This window comes from Equus przewalskii, chromosome 29 (genome assembly GCF_037783145.1).
Source record: "Equus przewalskii isolate Varuska chromosome 29, EquPr2, whole genome shotgun sequence".
Classification (NCBI taxonomy): Eukaryota; Metazoa; Chordata; class Mammalia; order Perissodactyla; family Equidae; genus Equus; species Equus przewalskii.
This window is the reverse complement of record NC_091859.1, coordinates 25,148,745-25,165,009: the sequence shown is the minus strand read 5'-3', so window position 1 is coordinate 25,165,009 and position 16,265 is coordinate 25,148,745. Positions and strand designations below refer to the sequence as shown.

At 37.8% G+C, this 16,265-nt stretch overlaps 1 protein-coding gene across 6 annotated transcripts in view; it reads right to left on the bottom strand.

The window, feature by feature from the left end:
* NR1H4 (nuclear receptor subfamily 1 group H member 4) overlaps positions 1 to 16,265 on the bottom strand; it is a 72,614-nt gene that overhangs the window by 28,946 nt on the left and 27,403 nt on the right. For all 6 annotated transcript variants that reach the window (XM_070600652.1, XM_008516368.2, XM_008516369.2 and 3 more), the window contains one exon: positions 11,016 to 11,381. In XM_070600652.1, the coding sequence (XP_070456753.1) occupies positions 11,016 to 11,381 (366 nt within the window). The remainder of the gene's footprint in view (positions 1 to 11,015; positions 11,382 to 16,265) is intronic.

Sequence of the window (16,265 nt, the reverse complement as noted above, 5' to 3'; positions counted from 1 at the left end):
TTCTGAGATGGTAACACAATATTATCATTTTATCACTTAAATATGGGTACATATACTGTATTTATACTTATGCAAATATATCCATACACATACCTCTGCCTCTGTCTTGTTCATATTCAACAATGCCCATATCAGAAAAGTCATTTGAAAATGAATGGAAAGGAAATTCACTGAAGAATAGAGGCTCCCTGTTAATAAAAGATGAGTAGACTGGGCTGGTATTGCCATCTGAGGAATGTGTAGAACTAGGTGGGTGTCTGGGGTGGCAGAAAAAAGCTACAGGAGGGTAAAATGGATCCCTCAAATATGCAGAATATCACATATCCTATGTCTTTTTTTCTTTTCTTGTTCTTCTTCTTTTTTTTTTGGCTGAGGAAGGTTTGCCCTGAGCTAACATCTGTTGCCGATCTTCCTCTTTTTTTCCTTGAGGAAGACCAGCCCTGAGCTAACATCTGTGCCAATCTTCCTCCACTTTATATGTGGGTCACAACCACAGCATGGCTGATGAGTGATGTAGGTCCACACCCAAGATCCAAAGCCAAGAACCCAAGCTGCCTAAGCAGGGCATGCTGAACTTAACCACTACACCACTGGGCTGGCCTCACATCTTGCTTCTTTATACAGATGGAACCCACATATGCACCCTATTCATAACTCATACACATATACATGTGCACGGGCATACACATGCACACATACAAATGCACATGCACAAGCACACACCAGACTCCAGTGACTGACAGTAGGCTATCCATTACTTTGAAATCAATAAAATATTCATTGTTTAAAAATTAAAGGTCTTCATGCCTTTTAAACAGCAACAAACACACAGTGCTGAGCAACTAGTAATGTTTACATCCAATATGACCTAAATAGAATCAGCCTTTAGGTCTGTCTCAGCACATTGTACAATACAAAGGACACCCCACCCACTTCTATAGGACTTATTTTGTATCAGGCACTGTTCTAAATACTTTGCATATGGCGATTCATTTAATATTCATAACAGTCCTATGAGATAGATTCTATGATTACCTCGCTCTTACAGACAAGGAGACTGAGTTACATAGAGATTAAGCAAATTGCTCAAGGTCCTACAGATAGTAAATGGTAGAGCTCAGATTTGAGCCCTGATAGGTTCAGTTCCAAACTCTATGCTCTTAACCACTACATCATGTTGCCCTTCCAGTAAGGAGCTTACGTTCTTAAAAATTATCTTTAGACAGTAATCTCCCCAAATGCCGTACACATGTTAAGTGCTCCACAGTTTCTTCTCTATCTCCAAAACTTCTTCAAAAGCATCCTACTCTCCCTTCCTTACCCCAGCTGTCTTTTCTACCTCTGTCTTGCTCCAAGGAAGCTGAAAATTTGCACAAACTAGAGAGAAAGTCTGACAATGCTAAAAAGCAATCTTTGGTCTCCACCACACAATTCTTATTCTTTAGGATCTCAGACATCTTCCTTGAGCTTCTTGCTGAAATTTCAGAATTTGACAATAGACTCGTGATCATCTGGTAGGAGCTGTTTCAGACTATTGTTGAAAAAGCAAACCATCAAACTTTTGAGATGAAGTTGATGAAAATGATTGTTGACTATTTAGTTCCTGCTACTAGTTGATTTTAAGGCGTTTTCCCCCTGATCTCTTGGAGAGTCACATACACAAAAATTGTCTACCTGACTTTTCCAACACTTTTACCAACTACAATCTCTATTGATTTTTTTCTTAAATAAATTTAAGAAAGACTGACTGAATTATTTTTTGAAGTTGCCTAACATCGTTCCAGGGTAGACAAATCTACAGACAACTTAGTAGTCAAAGGGCATTCATCAAACTTCTATACTCCCTTCTGTCAAAAATACCATGAAATAGAAAAAAATTAATTAGAATAGCATAGTCTATAAGAGTTAGAATACAACTCCATCAGTGTATCAAAAGTGTTAGTGAACCTCAGACAGCTAGAAAACAAAGTAAATTTTTGAATAAACATTGCCCAAGACAGATGGAAAAGAATCTCCAAATTCAGATACAAGGAGATGCCAACAGCCCGGGAGCATTGATAGGGAGCATTGTGCTAAGCCAGGAGTTGGCTAAATATGGCCTACAGGGCAAATTTGGCCACCTCCCCACTTTTGTCTGGCCTGCAACATAAGAATGGTATTTACACTTTTTAATGGTTGAAAAAAAAATCCAATGAAGAATAATATTTTGTGATATGTAAAAATTATCTGACATTCAAATTTCAGTGTCCATAAATAACATTTCATTGGAACACAGCCAAGCTCATTCACTTACATGCATGTCTTCTTTTGAACTACAATGGCAGACAGAGATCTTAATACTCACAAAGCTTAAAATGTTGACTATCTGGCCCTTTACACAAAAAGTTTGCCAACTCCTGTGCTAAACCATGGATAGCAGTAGTATTTGCATGCAGTCTCAAGCAATGAATATAAGCCAGAGGGAGGGGGCAATGCCCAGGAAGGAAATGCCCAGAAGACAAGGACCAGAACATTCTATCCGACACACATCTTGTCCTCCCTCCTGACTGCTAAAAGCAGGCTGCACAAACACAAACAGCATCCTCAGAGACATAGCCTGCTTAATGAGACCACTCTCGCATCTAGAGTCGTTTGGGAATCGCCTTTGTGGGAATTTGCCTAAAAGGCAACTCTGAGTCTTTTTTTCTTTTGCCTTAACTTATTAATAGAAGGTGCAGGATCAAGAGGTAAGACATTGCAAGGTATCGTATTGATAAATTAACTGGCACAAGCTACAGATTAATAGTTTTTAAAATCCTTTTTATACAAAAGGTACAAACTTCCAGTTACAAGATAAATCAGTACTGGGGATGTAATATACAACATGATGACCAAAGTTAACAATTCTGTACAGTAAATTTGAAAGTTGCTAAGAGAGAAGATCCTAAAAGTTCTCATCACAAGAAAAAAAAATTTTTGTAACTCTATGAAGTGATGGATATTAACTAAACTTATCATAGTAATTATTTCTCAACATATACATCTGTCAAGTCATCATGCTGCACATCTTAAACTTATACAGTGCTGTATGTCAGTTATATCTCAATAAAACCGGAATAAAAATAAGTACAAAATAAAAACGTGTATTTAAAAAAATCTTTCCTATAAAAGTAAAAATGCTTAATTTATTCATCAGCTCAACCACATAACTGAAGTGGGACAAGTATTCTGTTAGTTACTTTACAAACATCACCTTATTTATTCCTCCCAAGACCCCGTAGATATCTACCTCAAAGGGTTGTCCTGAAGATTAAATGTTAGTACACACAAAACCCCCAGATAGAGCCTGCACATAATAATCACTTGATGTATGTTATCTATCTGTCATCACCATTATCATTGCCATGATCATCACCTCACTCTCCTCCTCCTCATCTTTATTATCATCTTCATTTTATAGTTGAGGAGTCTGAAATCCAGAGGTGTTAAGTAACTTGAAACAGCTAGGAAGAGAATCAGGTGGGGCTGGAATCTTGGTTGTCTGCCTTCAGAGTCCTACCCCTCCCACGATTTTTATAACACTTATTACTAAAGGCTACCAAGGCAGTGAAATACTTTAACCTCCACCACTTGCATCACTCTCTAAGATAATTTGATGGATAGAGTTCGTTAGGACCATTACTTAATTTTATAAAATCAGATCTCAAAATCAAATAGGATTTCAGTAGGTTTGTGTGTGAGTCAGGGCACCTCAGCGCTGACCCGTAAACAAAGGGCCTGCTGGAAACACTCCACATCTATTTTATACACCAGAATAGTTTCAATAATTCTGGAATTTTTTCTAAAACTTCAGATCTAAGTCTAATGCTGGTTCACTATTTTATGTAAAAATATGTTCAAAAGGACAATAGTCACTCACTTGCTCATAAAATGCCTTTTAAGAATTCTATCATTTTCTCACTGATAGACATAGACTCTCCTGGCATGAAGATGGATGTGACTGACGCTGACCTATTTGGAAATGTGGCAGTTTGAAATATCCAGTCAGATGCAGAGCAGTTTTGTTAGTTGAGATTTGAAGTTTGAATAAAATTCATTCAGACCTTAGCATATTTCCATATGCTCACTGATAACAGAGGAGGAATAAAAGCTCTCGATTTAATCTTGCACCAAGCGAATGGCAGTCATTGTCACTCCGCATTATGCTTGTGTTCTGCAGTTTTGACTTTAAAAAAATACATCAAAATTTCTCTCATTGATGCCATAAATGCCTACAATAATAAAACATTCAGAAAAATTAAAATATTTTTAATGGAAACAGATATAGAGACCAATGAAATCGTGAAGTTTCACCATGATCTTTGTTTTTAACTTTCTAAAAATTTCCTCGTGTGTGTGTGTGTATGTGCGTATGTATGGGTATGTTTAAAGTATCACATTCATGAAAGATCTGCAGTGAAGTCCTAAGTCAGGAGAGCTGCCAGGATATTTTCATATAAAAATCTAACTTAATTCTCATAAAGACCCTGTGAAATAGATATTGTCCCTATTTTGCAGATTGGAGACCAGAGAAGTTAGCTATTCCATCAACTAAGGATCGGCTAGCTGGATATCCACTGCACTTCCTCCTACTCTCTGTGTACATCCTCTACTGTAAAGGCAGGAAACATAACCTTTGAACACAACCTTTCCCAGACTCCCTTGCAGCTAACATTGTGGATATGATTTATGCTCTGACAAACAGATGCCCTTGTAAGATATTTGGAAAGTAGAAGTGAGACAAGAGCTATGCTTTTATTGCTTCTGTGGTTTCTGCTGGCAAGTTTTGCTATTGCAGCATCTTGGTTTCTAGTTTCTAGCTTTAAGGGTATTGAAAGGCAAGACACAAGGTGTTCATCATTTGTAGGTGCATATTTAGCAGGCAAGCCATGGCTCTGGAGTCAGTAATTGTAGTAAAGGCAGCTTCCTGATCCCTAGACGGCAGCTGTGGTGGCATCTTCAGGGAGCTAACAGTTCTTGTGTTATCTTTCTGACTCCTCATCTTCTTGAGTAACAACTGCCCTGGCAGGCCAGTTCTGCAGTGTGACTCCAAGCATCCTCTTGAAGACTTAGCATAGAACCTGTTCCTCTGCCCTTCCACCTTCTCCTGCATTAATTCCTTTCTGCTTGAAATTTTGGTTTCCATTTTATTTCACTTACCTCCGACTGATATGTTAAGTAACTTGCTTACTCAGGCAGGAAGTGCAGAGCCTAGATTCGGTGCCTGCCTGTCAAACCCCAAAGTCCACACTTCCTTTGATGGAAAGCTATGGAGTGAAATTCATTTTGCACGCGGTAAGTGCAGATATCCAAGGGGTGTGGGATGGGGGCACCAAGTTGGCCAAGTTGTTAGGCCTGCCTGGCACAGAGCACTGGTTTTTTTGTTTGTACTCTACCCCATTCTGTGCATCTCCTCCCCATTCATTAAGCTAGGATGACTTTCATTTATTTTCTCAAGAGAACATATAAAAAGCACAAAATGCTAATTACTGGCTTTTCAGACACTAAAGCCTAAGCTCCAAGATGGAAGACACTAATAAAATTTCCCGAAGTTGGGAAAGGCAGACAATCAAAGATGAAATAAAAATTCCTAAGACACGTTAAGTACCCAAGAAGGTCCTGAGCTCTTCCTTCCCACACTCCATCCCCAGACTGAGTCCCAGGATGGGTGCATTGAAAGATTAAAGAAAGTCCATGTCACTCGGGAATCCTAGAACAGAGAGATTCTTGCACCCTTTCCTGGGGAAAGCCTAGGGAAGCCCTTGGGGTTCCCTGCACCCAGCATGACCTAGGAGCAGATGAAATGGCTGTGTGTTTCTCTGGGAATCCAGGAGTTCCAGTGCAGATACTGGAGCAGCATCAGGAACCCACCCACCTGAGCTGCAGAGAAGCAGGTGGGGTTGGACAAGAAAGAGGCATGTGCTCAGGACACCAGGATGGAGCCTCAGAGACCCTTCCCACTAGTTACTGAAGATCAGAGAGTACAACTCCCAACAGATGCCGGACTATGTTAACTGCACTGAGAACCAGACCCCCGCCCCTAGTGCCCTATTTCTCCACGATGCTACATAATCCTGGAATTTAAACAAAACCCCAGAAAAAAAATTTGGGGGGGAGTGCAGTGAGTAGAATAATCCTGAATTGAATGAAATAAAGTTTCCACCAGGGCTTGAAATGGAATTAAATCCAATTATACAAAATAAGGTTACATCTCTTGCACACATACCCTGAGTATTGTGCACTCTCACTGCACAGCTTCCAGTTAATTACGATCCTGACCTTCAAGAGTCATTGGTCTAGAACAGGAGTCAGCAAACTACACCTAGACCCATGGGCCAAATTCGGCTCACTGCCTGTTTTTTAATTTTCCTGCCTATTTTGGTAGGCTAAGTAAAGCCACAACTATGCCCCTTCTTTACGTGGCTGCATTTGCAGAGCTGTGTAATTGCAACAGAGACCACCCTGGTGCAAAATCTAAAATATTTATTGTTTCTTTACAGAAAAACATTGCCATCCCCTGGCGTAGAACATGGAATCTGCCTGACTCCATCTCATCTCCTCCCTTGCGTTCTTGTCCTTTTGCTGGCACCATGGGAGTAAAGTCCCCAAAGTCTCAAATCAAAATCAGTGGAAAAGCTCTGCCTTTCTCTGCTCTTGAAGATGTATCTTCCTCCCAGCTTTTCCTTCCTGAACCCTCCCAAGGATCAGTTCTCTTTTGACCACTTTTCTGTCCTCTTCTCTCCTGTCCCACACTTTCTCATAGCCCCCATCTCTGACTTGTATTCTGTGTCCTTTATGGGCTTCTCTTCCCCTGCCTGCCTTTAGAGTCAGTGTCTCATAGGGTTGTCCTCCCTCAGCACACTGGTCTCACTCTACTCACCCTGCCACACCCGGAAATTCTTCTCAGGAGGACACATTTTCACTACCGCGTTCACCTGTATGGAGGTGAGCCAGTCCAAGTTATTGACTTTAGAAGTTTATTTCCTCAGCTTGGACAATACCAATACCTTAATACCTAAATGGAGCACTTGATTTTCTTCCTTTTGTCACTGAATTAGTTAATATTAGCCTTGAACAAATAGCTCAAAGAATAGAATGATCATTTAGTGGGCAGCTGTAAAAGACGTCGTAGTCTAACGGTTAATAATAAGGGCTCTAGAGTTAGATTTATAAGCTGTAGATTTGAAACTCCACCCCTTATTAGCGGGGAAGCCTTGAGCAAGTTGATCAACTTCTTGTGCTTCACTTTCTTTGTTTATAAAATGGGGATAAAGTATGAAAATTAATGTTTACTACTGAAGTGTGGAAAATACATCACATAAGCTACTAGCACTGGCCTCTACATCTCAGCTTCTTTTTGAAATGATATGCTTACTCCTCACCTATAACATAGGCACAATAATACCTAATTTCCACAGCTGCTGTAAGGACCCAAGAAAATGTTTGTAGCATGCCTGCATAAGAATTGGCATGTCATTGGCATTGAAATTTGTCAGTTCAAAAATATTCATAATGAGATTTTTCTTTTGAACCAGATTTTCAGAATAAACTACACGTTTTCTTATCTATTTCTCTCCAAGCAGGAAACATGACTTAGATTAGAGATTGTGTCTTTCTAGTCTAAATTTTATGTATTGAATTTTCCTTTTGATGACCTAATGGAGAGCAGCATCCCCACCCTTGAGAATTTCACAATCACAATGCACAACCAAGCTGCTTGGCCAGGTAGGTCCCCCCAGCTGCATTTATGTATGATTTACACCAGTAATTCTCAAACTTTGGCAAGGAGGGATTGTTAAATCATAAGTTCTTGGGCCCCGTTTCCAGAAGTTCTGATTCAGTAGGTCTGAGGCAGGGCCCTCAAATCTGCATTTCGTACAACTTCCCAAGTGATGCTGATACTGCTGGTGCAGGCACATGCTTTTGAGTAGCACTGGTCTACACAGACAAGCTGGAGAGGCTGTTGGTAACTTGAGACAACATCAAATAGAATAAGTCTTGCCAAACAACTGATAATGGGTTGGGCATCAACATTTATCAAGATAAGCAGAAAATAATTACATCGCTACTATACTCAATGTTTATAGATTCTAAGACTGTAACAATAATAATGATAGGCATTACTGAGTTTTGACTATGTACCAGACTTTTTTCTAAGTCCTTTACTCATATTAAACTTATTTTTACATTTTTATTTTATGGATGTCCTTAAAAATTAATAATAGCATTCTCTGGATCATCTCCATGATCATCTTATACTGCCATTAAAACTAACTGTCCTCATTTTTTTGTGTGCCCATGATGTCGTTATCAGCAAATGTGTGATTTATTTGTCAAGAGCTGTGAGAAAATGACAAAGGTAAATTCAATATGCATGGGATATACTCAGTTTAGGGATGCCCAAAAGGAGCTCTAGATGAACCAAGGTTTGGGTGGACCAATGTTTGAACAGAGAAAAGCAGAGGGGACCTGAGGCCTCATGTGATATGTGGTATAGGCATACCAAACTCAAAAGAACTTGTGCTTTCATAACTTTTTGAGCAACAAAACCACATAATCTAAACAGCACATTATTTTTATTGGTTTTGTAGTTTTGTTTTAAAAAAAGAGCATAAGGAAGCTGATAAAAGCAATTTGAATCAACGTTAGACATAGCCAAAAAATGGCTCCCTTCAAGAAATCTCCACATATAACTCAAGTGTAAGAAACTCTATATTATAACAGTACTTTTAACTGAATAGTCTATCCATTGAGAATGGTTCTCAATGGGGTGATTTTGCCGCCCAGAGGACATTTAGCAATGTCTTCAGACATTTTTGATTGTCACAACTGAGGGTTACTACTGGCATCTAGAGGGTAGAAACCAGGGATGCTGCTAAACACCCCACAATGTATATGACACATGCCCCCACAGTAGAGTTATCTGGCCCAAAACGTCAACAGTGTTGTGGTTCAGAAACCCTGGTCTAACAGTCTCTTTCATCAATTCATAACAATATGAAGAGTGAGATGAACTATAGATATTTTTTAATTATGAAATTTACAAACTACGTAGGAAGACAAGACACACAGACATGAAACAATTAGAACATTATAAACTGTGGTACTATAGATTCAGAAGATTTAAAGAAGTACCTCAGAATCCAACTAATACAATTTCCCATATAATGCAGAAATTTCCTGTATGAGGACTCAAGCCTGTTCATGTAACCTCTTTTTGAATTCCTATAATAATGAGAAGTTCATTATCACCTGAGGCAGGAAGTCAATCTCATTGTTGGAAGACTTCTTGCTAGTGTTAGAAAATTACTTCTTGAATTAAGCCCCAAATATGCCATCCTGTCAGCTTCATCTTTTGGTCCCCATTTTGCCCTCCAGAGTAACAGACCCACCCACTTTTTGACTAGAACTACTACAAAGCTCTCCTTTTCCTATGTAGGTAGGTCAGCAGTTGGTTTCTCAAACCTACGTGTAGAACTTTTATTTTTATTTTAATCCAACTTTCAGGCTGGTCATTTTGAAACTATTTTATTTTTCTAACCAATTAGCAGTCCTTTCCTGCTTTATTTCAAACTCACTTTTTACTGTCACATAAGCACATTTCCATTTCCATAACTCTGCCTGCTCAAAAAAAAAAAAAAATGCCACCAAATATGGAGGTTGACGTGTAGTATTTACTTTCAACATTTGGAGGTGGGGAAGAATTAAGTATTGTAAAAAATTTTGAACACATTTTTTATAAAGTAGAGTTATATATACTAAGTACCAGCAATGAACACGAATTTTCATTATGTCATTCGCAAGACATTTATTCCATACTTAGTACATACCAGGTGCTATGTTAGGTGACATGGGGAGGAATATGTAATATAGCTAAAGAAGACATAATCTATGCCTTCAAAGAATTGGTAAGTTCTTTTTACCTATACAATCTTGACCCTCCACAGAAAGGATAAGGATATTTTGAAGGCTGTAAATGAGATCTTTTACATTTTATTTATAGATCTGTTTCAATTTTTAAATTTGGGGCATAAATATTAGTTTACTTTTAAAAACTCTAGTGAAATCACACCAGATTTTCAAATGGTGACTAGTATAGTTTTACACAATCTGATCATTTGAACTTTCAAAACTTTGGAATGTCCTTGAGCCATTCTTATGTGACTCGGTCCTCTGTTTATTTTTATGGCAATCATTGGCATGTGGGAGCCCCAATTTGGCACAACATCCAACAAATTCTGTTCAAGGGACAGTTCTTAATCAGCTTTCAATTTCCTAGAAGCTAACAGAGTGCCTAACACATGCTAGGCATCCCATAAATATTTGTTGAATGAACAAACACAAAAATAAATGGATACATCAACTAGTCCACTCTTTTCCTTGCTTCTGAATTTTACAAACTTATTGTTTGTGTCCTCAAGGGGAGAATAATCACATGGGATTTTATACTGACATTTTCATGTTTCACGTGTTATATTATATCCATTCTACATGGATTGCAATTTCATTGATTCCCCCACAGCATTTCTCACAGATCTGCATTCCTGTGAAGTGAAATATTTGTTGAATAGTATTACTGATTTTTTTCTTTCTGTTTTTCCTGCTCTCTTTCTCAATTAACCAAAATACATGAAAATGTGTTTTAAAATATTTATTGAATAAAGTCTTATTCTCTTTGATCTTCATTTTAAAAGAGATGAGTTTAACAGTTTCTCTTTTAAAGAAAACAAATAAAACCCACAATCATACATTTCTTTTAACTACGTGTGAAGTTGGGAATAGGAAAAAGATTACTGATATCCAAGCCCAATACTCTAACAGCCTTCTTCTAGAGATCTATGACATCTCAATGAAGGTGAGGAGTTATAAAGAGGTAGAAGCAGAGGAGATGAAAATGGAAGTTATCTGGGAAAATGGGAGATTCAGTATGAAGAATTTCAACAATCAATATGGCAAAACAATGACAAGGAGAAAATTGCCAACCAAGAGATGCTTACCTTTGCACCCCTCACAAGTCAGTGCATTATAATGGTATCCAGATGCTCTGTCTCCACAGACAACACATAGCTCATCACCTTTTATTCTCCCTGCTGACGCACCCAGTCGAGCCTTCTTTGTTACAGGAATCTCTGTTACCTCAGTCTCTTCCTGGTAGAGCGTTTCAGCTGGCACTCGCCTGAGTTCATAAATTCCAGGAGAGTACCACTCTTCAGGCTGCTGGGGGTAGAAGCCCAGGTTGGAATAATAGGATGACGAGGAAATCTGTGGTTGAACTTGGGGAAACTGAACACTGTTGTATTGTGAGTATGGTTCCACTTCTAGATTCTGTCCCAGAGGACCTTCCGCTGGTTCTGCTAGGACACCTGAATAAAAGTGACAACAAAACTGGGATTAACATCATTATTCCATAAATTAGAGAGGCAGTGCAGCACATGATTAGGAGTGTGGGCTTTAAGAAAAGACTGAAATAGTTAACTATATAAAAATTAACAACTTTTTTACAGCAAAAAAAAAAAAAACCCATGTAAAGGATTAGATGACTAAATTAAAAGCTCAGAAAAATATCTGTAACAAAGAAGACAGACCAAATACTCAAATCGGTAATATGTGAATAGCTCTTGCAAACCAATAAAAAAATTCAACATGTGAAAAAGGAAAACAAACAGGAATGCTAAAAAAAAAAAAAAAAAAGGAAAACAAAAAAGAATGTTAAAAAACTATTCAACATGGAAATCATTCAACATTCCATGGAAGAAAGGATAAAGGACATGAATGGACAGTTTTTAGAAATACAAATACAAGTGTTTAAAAACACACAAAAATGTGCTCACCCTTGCCAATAATTAAATTTAAATTGGAACTGCAATAGAAAATATCACAGTTTTCATCCTCAAATGTATAAAGCTTTAAAAGTTTGACAATACACACTCTTGGGAAAGCAAACCTTCCCAGAGGGGAATTTGTCAATCTCTTTCAACATTTTAAACTCAGATACTCTTCTAACCCAGCAATTCCACTGCTAGAAAATTTATTTTAAAGGTACACTTGTATCTGTGTAAAAAATGTTTTGTGCAGGGACCAGCCCAGTGGCGCAGCAGTTAAGTTCGTATGTTCCACTTTGGTGGCCTGGGGTTCACTGGTCCGGAAGCCGGGTGCAGACCTACACACAACTGGTCAAGTCACGCTGTGGCAGGCATCCCACATATAAAGTAGAGGAAGATGGGCACACACGTTAGCTCAGGACCAGTCTTCCTTGGCAAAAATGAGGAGCATTGGCAGCAGATGTTAACTCAGGGCTAATCTTCCTCAAAAAAAACAAAAAGCAAAAAACAAAAAATGTTTTGTGTAACGACGTTCATTTGCAGCAAAATTTGTAAGAATCATAAGTTGGAAACAATTTAAATATTCATAAATAAGAATCTACTTAAATAAATTATATTGCAGCCATACACTGAAATACTATGTAGATGAAAAGGAATGATTTAGATCTACATGTGCTCACATGGAAAAGTTTCTACAATATGGTGCTATTTGAAAAAATTAAGTTATAGAATAATGTGTATATTTATGTGAGTGTTAAAAAAACATACATGTGTGTGTGTATATATGTGTGAGGCAAATTTCTGCAGAATACAAAAGAAACTGAATGTTAGTGACTGTGGGAAGTGAAATTATTGCATTATTTTCTGGGGTGGGAGATTGCACAATCTTTTTACTGTTTTGCAATTTTTGCCATGAATATGTGTTATTTTAACCATTATAAAACAAATGAGGGAAAAAAAAAAGAATGCAGTGCATGGAATTAGTCTACCTGGGTTAAAATCCCGGCTCAATTACTTATTATCTGTGTGCATGCTGGCTATTTACTTAACATCTTTAAGTCTGTTTTCTCTCGTAGAAGGGGGTATAACACCTACCTCATAAGGTTGATGTAAGGATTAAACAAGACAATGGATGCAAAATGCAAGCACTTTGCTAAATATTTGGCACACAAGAAGTGCTCGATAAATTATTGCTGCCATCAAAATAGTAATAACAATTATTATTCCTGTACCATTATTATGAAATGAGCCCCTTATCTATAAAACATCTAGATAATAACTATCAGATTGTGAAAATGCTTCTATTTCCTGGAAACATAAACTATGACTCTTCAGAAAACAGGTATTGTTAAATTATCCAAAAGGCTAAAAAATCTCGTAGGCATAAATAAGACACAGAAGAATATACAAATGTGTTTGATTCTTCAAAGCATAGTCAGGCAACCCTAGACCAAAATTCCAATTCCACCTCTCACGAACAGCGAAATGTGGAGCAAACTACTGATGGATCTGCTTTTACAGCAGCAAGTTTGAGATGAAAGTGTCTGTATCAAGAGTTACGCCGAAGACTGAATGAGACAATACAGATCCCCACTTCCTCATCTGGAACTCTCGGGGTCACATGTGTTTTGGAATTCAGAACTGTTTGGATTTTAGAACAGAATACTGTGCTGTTTCTCCCAGTATGGTTGGGGACAGAACTCAGAATCAAACAGCAATATTTTCTACGGTAGAATGTATGAGTATTCACACTAGGAAGAATAAATAAAGGCCATAGATATCCTCACATCCATTCAGGTCAGGTTTTGCCAGCAAAGAAGTTTGTGCCAAGATTTAGAGAAAACTGTTTGGTTTTCAGAGTTTTTGGAATTTGGAGTTGTTGGGGTTTGTGGATCTATGCATCTATACATGTAGAAGGCCTTTTGCAGCACTCAGAAGATGGTTGATGCTATTACTATTACTATTATTGTTAGAAAACTTTATTATAGAGTCCTTCCTCGTGTCAGACACTTGTATGTTCTCACTTCTTTCTCACAAAATCCTATGAGGTAGGTAACATCACTATCCCCGCTTACAAATGAGTAGTGTGAGGTGTACAGAAGTTAGGCCACTTTATCCTGATGCACCTAATTAGTTGAGATTTGAACTCAGGGGTCTGACTTCAAAGCGCATGTGCTGAATCTCTTCTCTCTGGCATAATTTCAGATGTATGATGCTTTAAAACATCAAAGTAAAACCTTTCTCTTCCTCTCTTTGTACTTCAGTTCGTTAGTCCCTTCAATGCCTCTGCTTGCAAGTAGCTGATAACAAGCCCTGCAAGGCTCTGCATGATCCTACCCTTTCTTTTCTAGAATGTTCCACGTTCTGACTTCTCTATTCTTTTAATGTGGCATGCTGCTTCCAGACTCAAGGCCTTTCCCACGTGCTCCTTCCTGAACCTGGAAACTTCCTCAGTGAAGCTGTCCCCTCTGAAATCTTCATCTCACTCTTCTCCACTTAACTCTAAATTTCCTTTAAGTGTAGCTTCTCTGGGAAGTCATCCCTGACTCTAGGTCCTGGGCATCCTGACCCTGAATCTAGTTACATGGTACTTTCCTACCCTGCCTGGGCTTCGATTCACTCATCTGTAAAGGGAAGAGTCCATGCTGGATGATCTTATGGTTCTTCATATCTAAAACCTCTATAAGACTAATAGTCTTTGGGCATTAGAACTAAAGGTCTTTCTACAATGGCAAAGTGGAGTACATGCATATTAAACTTTTGTTGAAAAGAATGCTTCGGCATTGACCCAGGAAATGATTGACAGGACACAAAGTGTACAATATCTGTGTAAATACCAATTTCCTCTCTTTCATGCCTGACTTATCCATATAAAATCAGCAGTGAGTCAGAATATCTGACAGACAAAAACTTTTGGCAATGGTATTTTGTCTTATGACCACAAAATGGAAGAATATAAAAATGTGGAATTATTACAGAAAAAAGAAAAGATAAAATATAAGCAAAATTCTAATGTATTTAACAACTAAATATGACTAAAATTTCTAGAGTGAATAGGATTAAAAAGAACTAAAAAGCATTAAAAGCATTAGTTCAATGCTTAAGTACACTTAAACCTAGATTTTATTCTCTAACCCATCTTATCTTCACTTATCGCTCCATCTCCATGCCCAGCCCCACTTCCTCTCTGCCTACAGGCCCAGTAAAGTTAAGCAACTTGCCTGAAGAAAGATAATCAATTAATTACAGAATCTGGATTCTGTAGACTCCAAGAAAATGTGTATTGTTTTCTCTTCACTTGACAATTCAACATCTCTGAGCACTATGTCAACAAAACAAATCTTTTAATAATCAAGAGACACAATGGAGTCCCAACTCAAGTCAAATTATGGTATCAATATTATATCAATCTCTGGAATCATCTCAATTAAAATGAAAAGACTTCACAAAGACATGGATTCTATTACATGAAAACAACAAAATATGGTAAGAATATGGGATCAGTACACAATACTATTGAATATTGCCTCTATTCCCAAAGCACATCCACTTCTAGTATTTCAGTGTCTCTACCAAATGTCCACAGAGCAGAGACAATAAATATACATGCAATTTACAGTAAAAAAAAAAAAAAAAACCAGCAAGGCCAACATATTTCAAAATGGTGGAACTAGAACAACTTCCACAGTGAATTTACTGTGAGACCTTGAACAACTGCTTACCATTTTTTGTTTCAACTTCTTCTGTAAAACGGGGCGATTAACACCCAGCCTTCCTATCTCATAAAGTAGTTCTGAATATAAAATATAGTTGTTGAGAAAGTTTTGATAAGTTGAGTGCCATAAGAAGATGTTTGTTTCCTAATGAATCTAGCAAAATCCTGATTCTAATGACAGTTAATTAATAATTATTAATACCTATAAATCTGTTTTGATGACATAAGTTATAGGATAGTTCTTTCACTTATAAATATATGTTTAACACTTACTGCTTGCCAGACATCGTGCTGGGCTCTGAGGATGCATCAGCGAACAAGAACAGACAGAAAAGTCCCAGCCTTTCTCCTGTTTGTGTAGGCATGCAGTGGTGGAGTGGCAGGGAAGGGATGTCAAGGGGTGGGATAAAACCACGTAAACAAATATGGAATTTCTGATAGAGCATAAGATGTAGAGCGGGCAGAAGTTGGTCAACTTTAGAATGTGCTTTCTGAAAAGGTAAATTTATTTCCACTTCAATACAATTTAAAGGGAAAGTATATATATTAAAATTCTAATTTATGAGTGGTTTTCTGGAATCAATCTGTCAAAAAGTGGGAGAATTTGGATTCCTTTATGACAGGAAGTTCTCCATTAGAGTTTAGAGAAGAGTTCTTAAATGGGAACAGTTGAATGGATTCCAGAGGGGTCTGAGACCCCCTGCAAACTA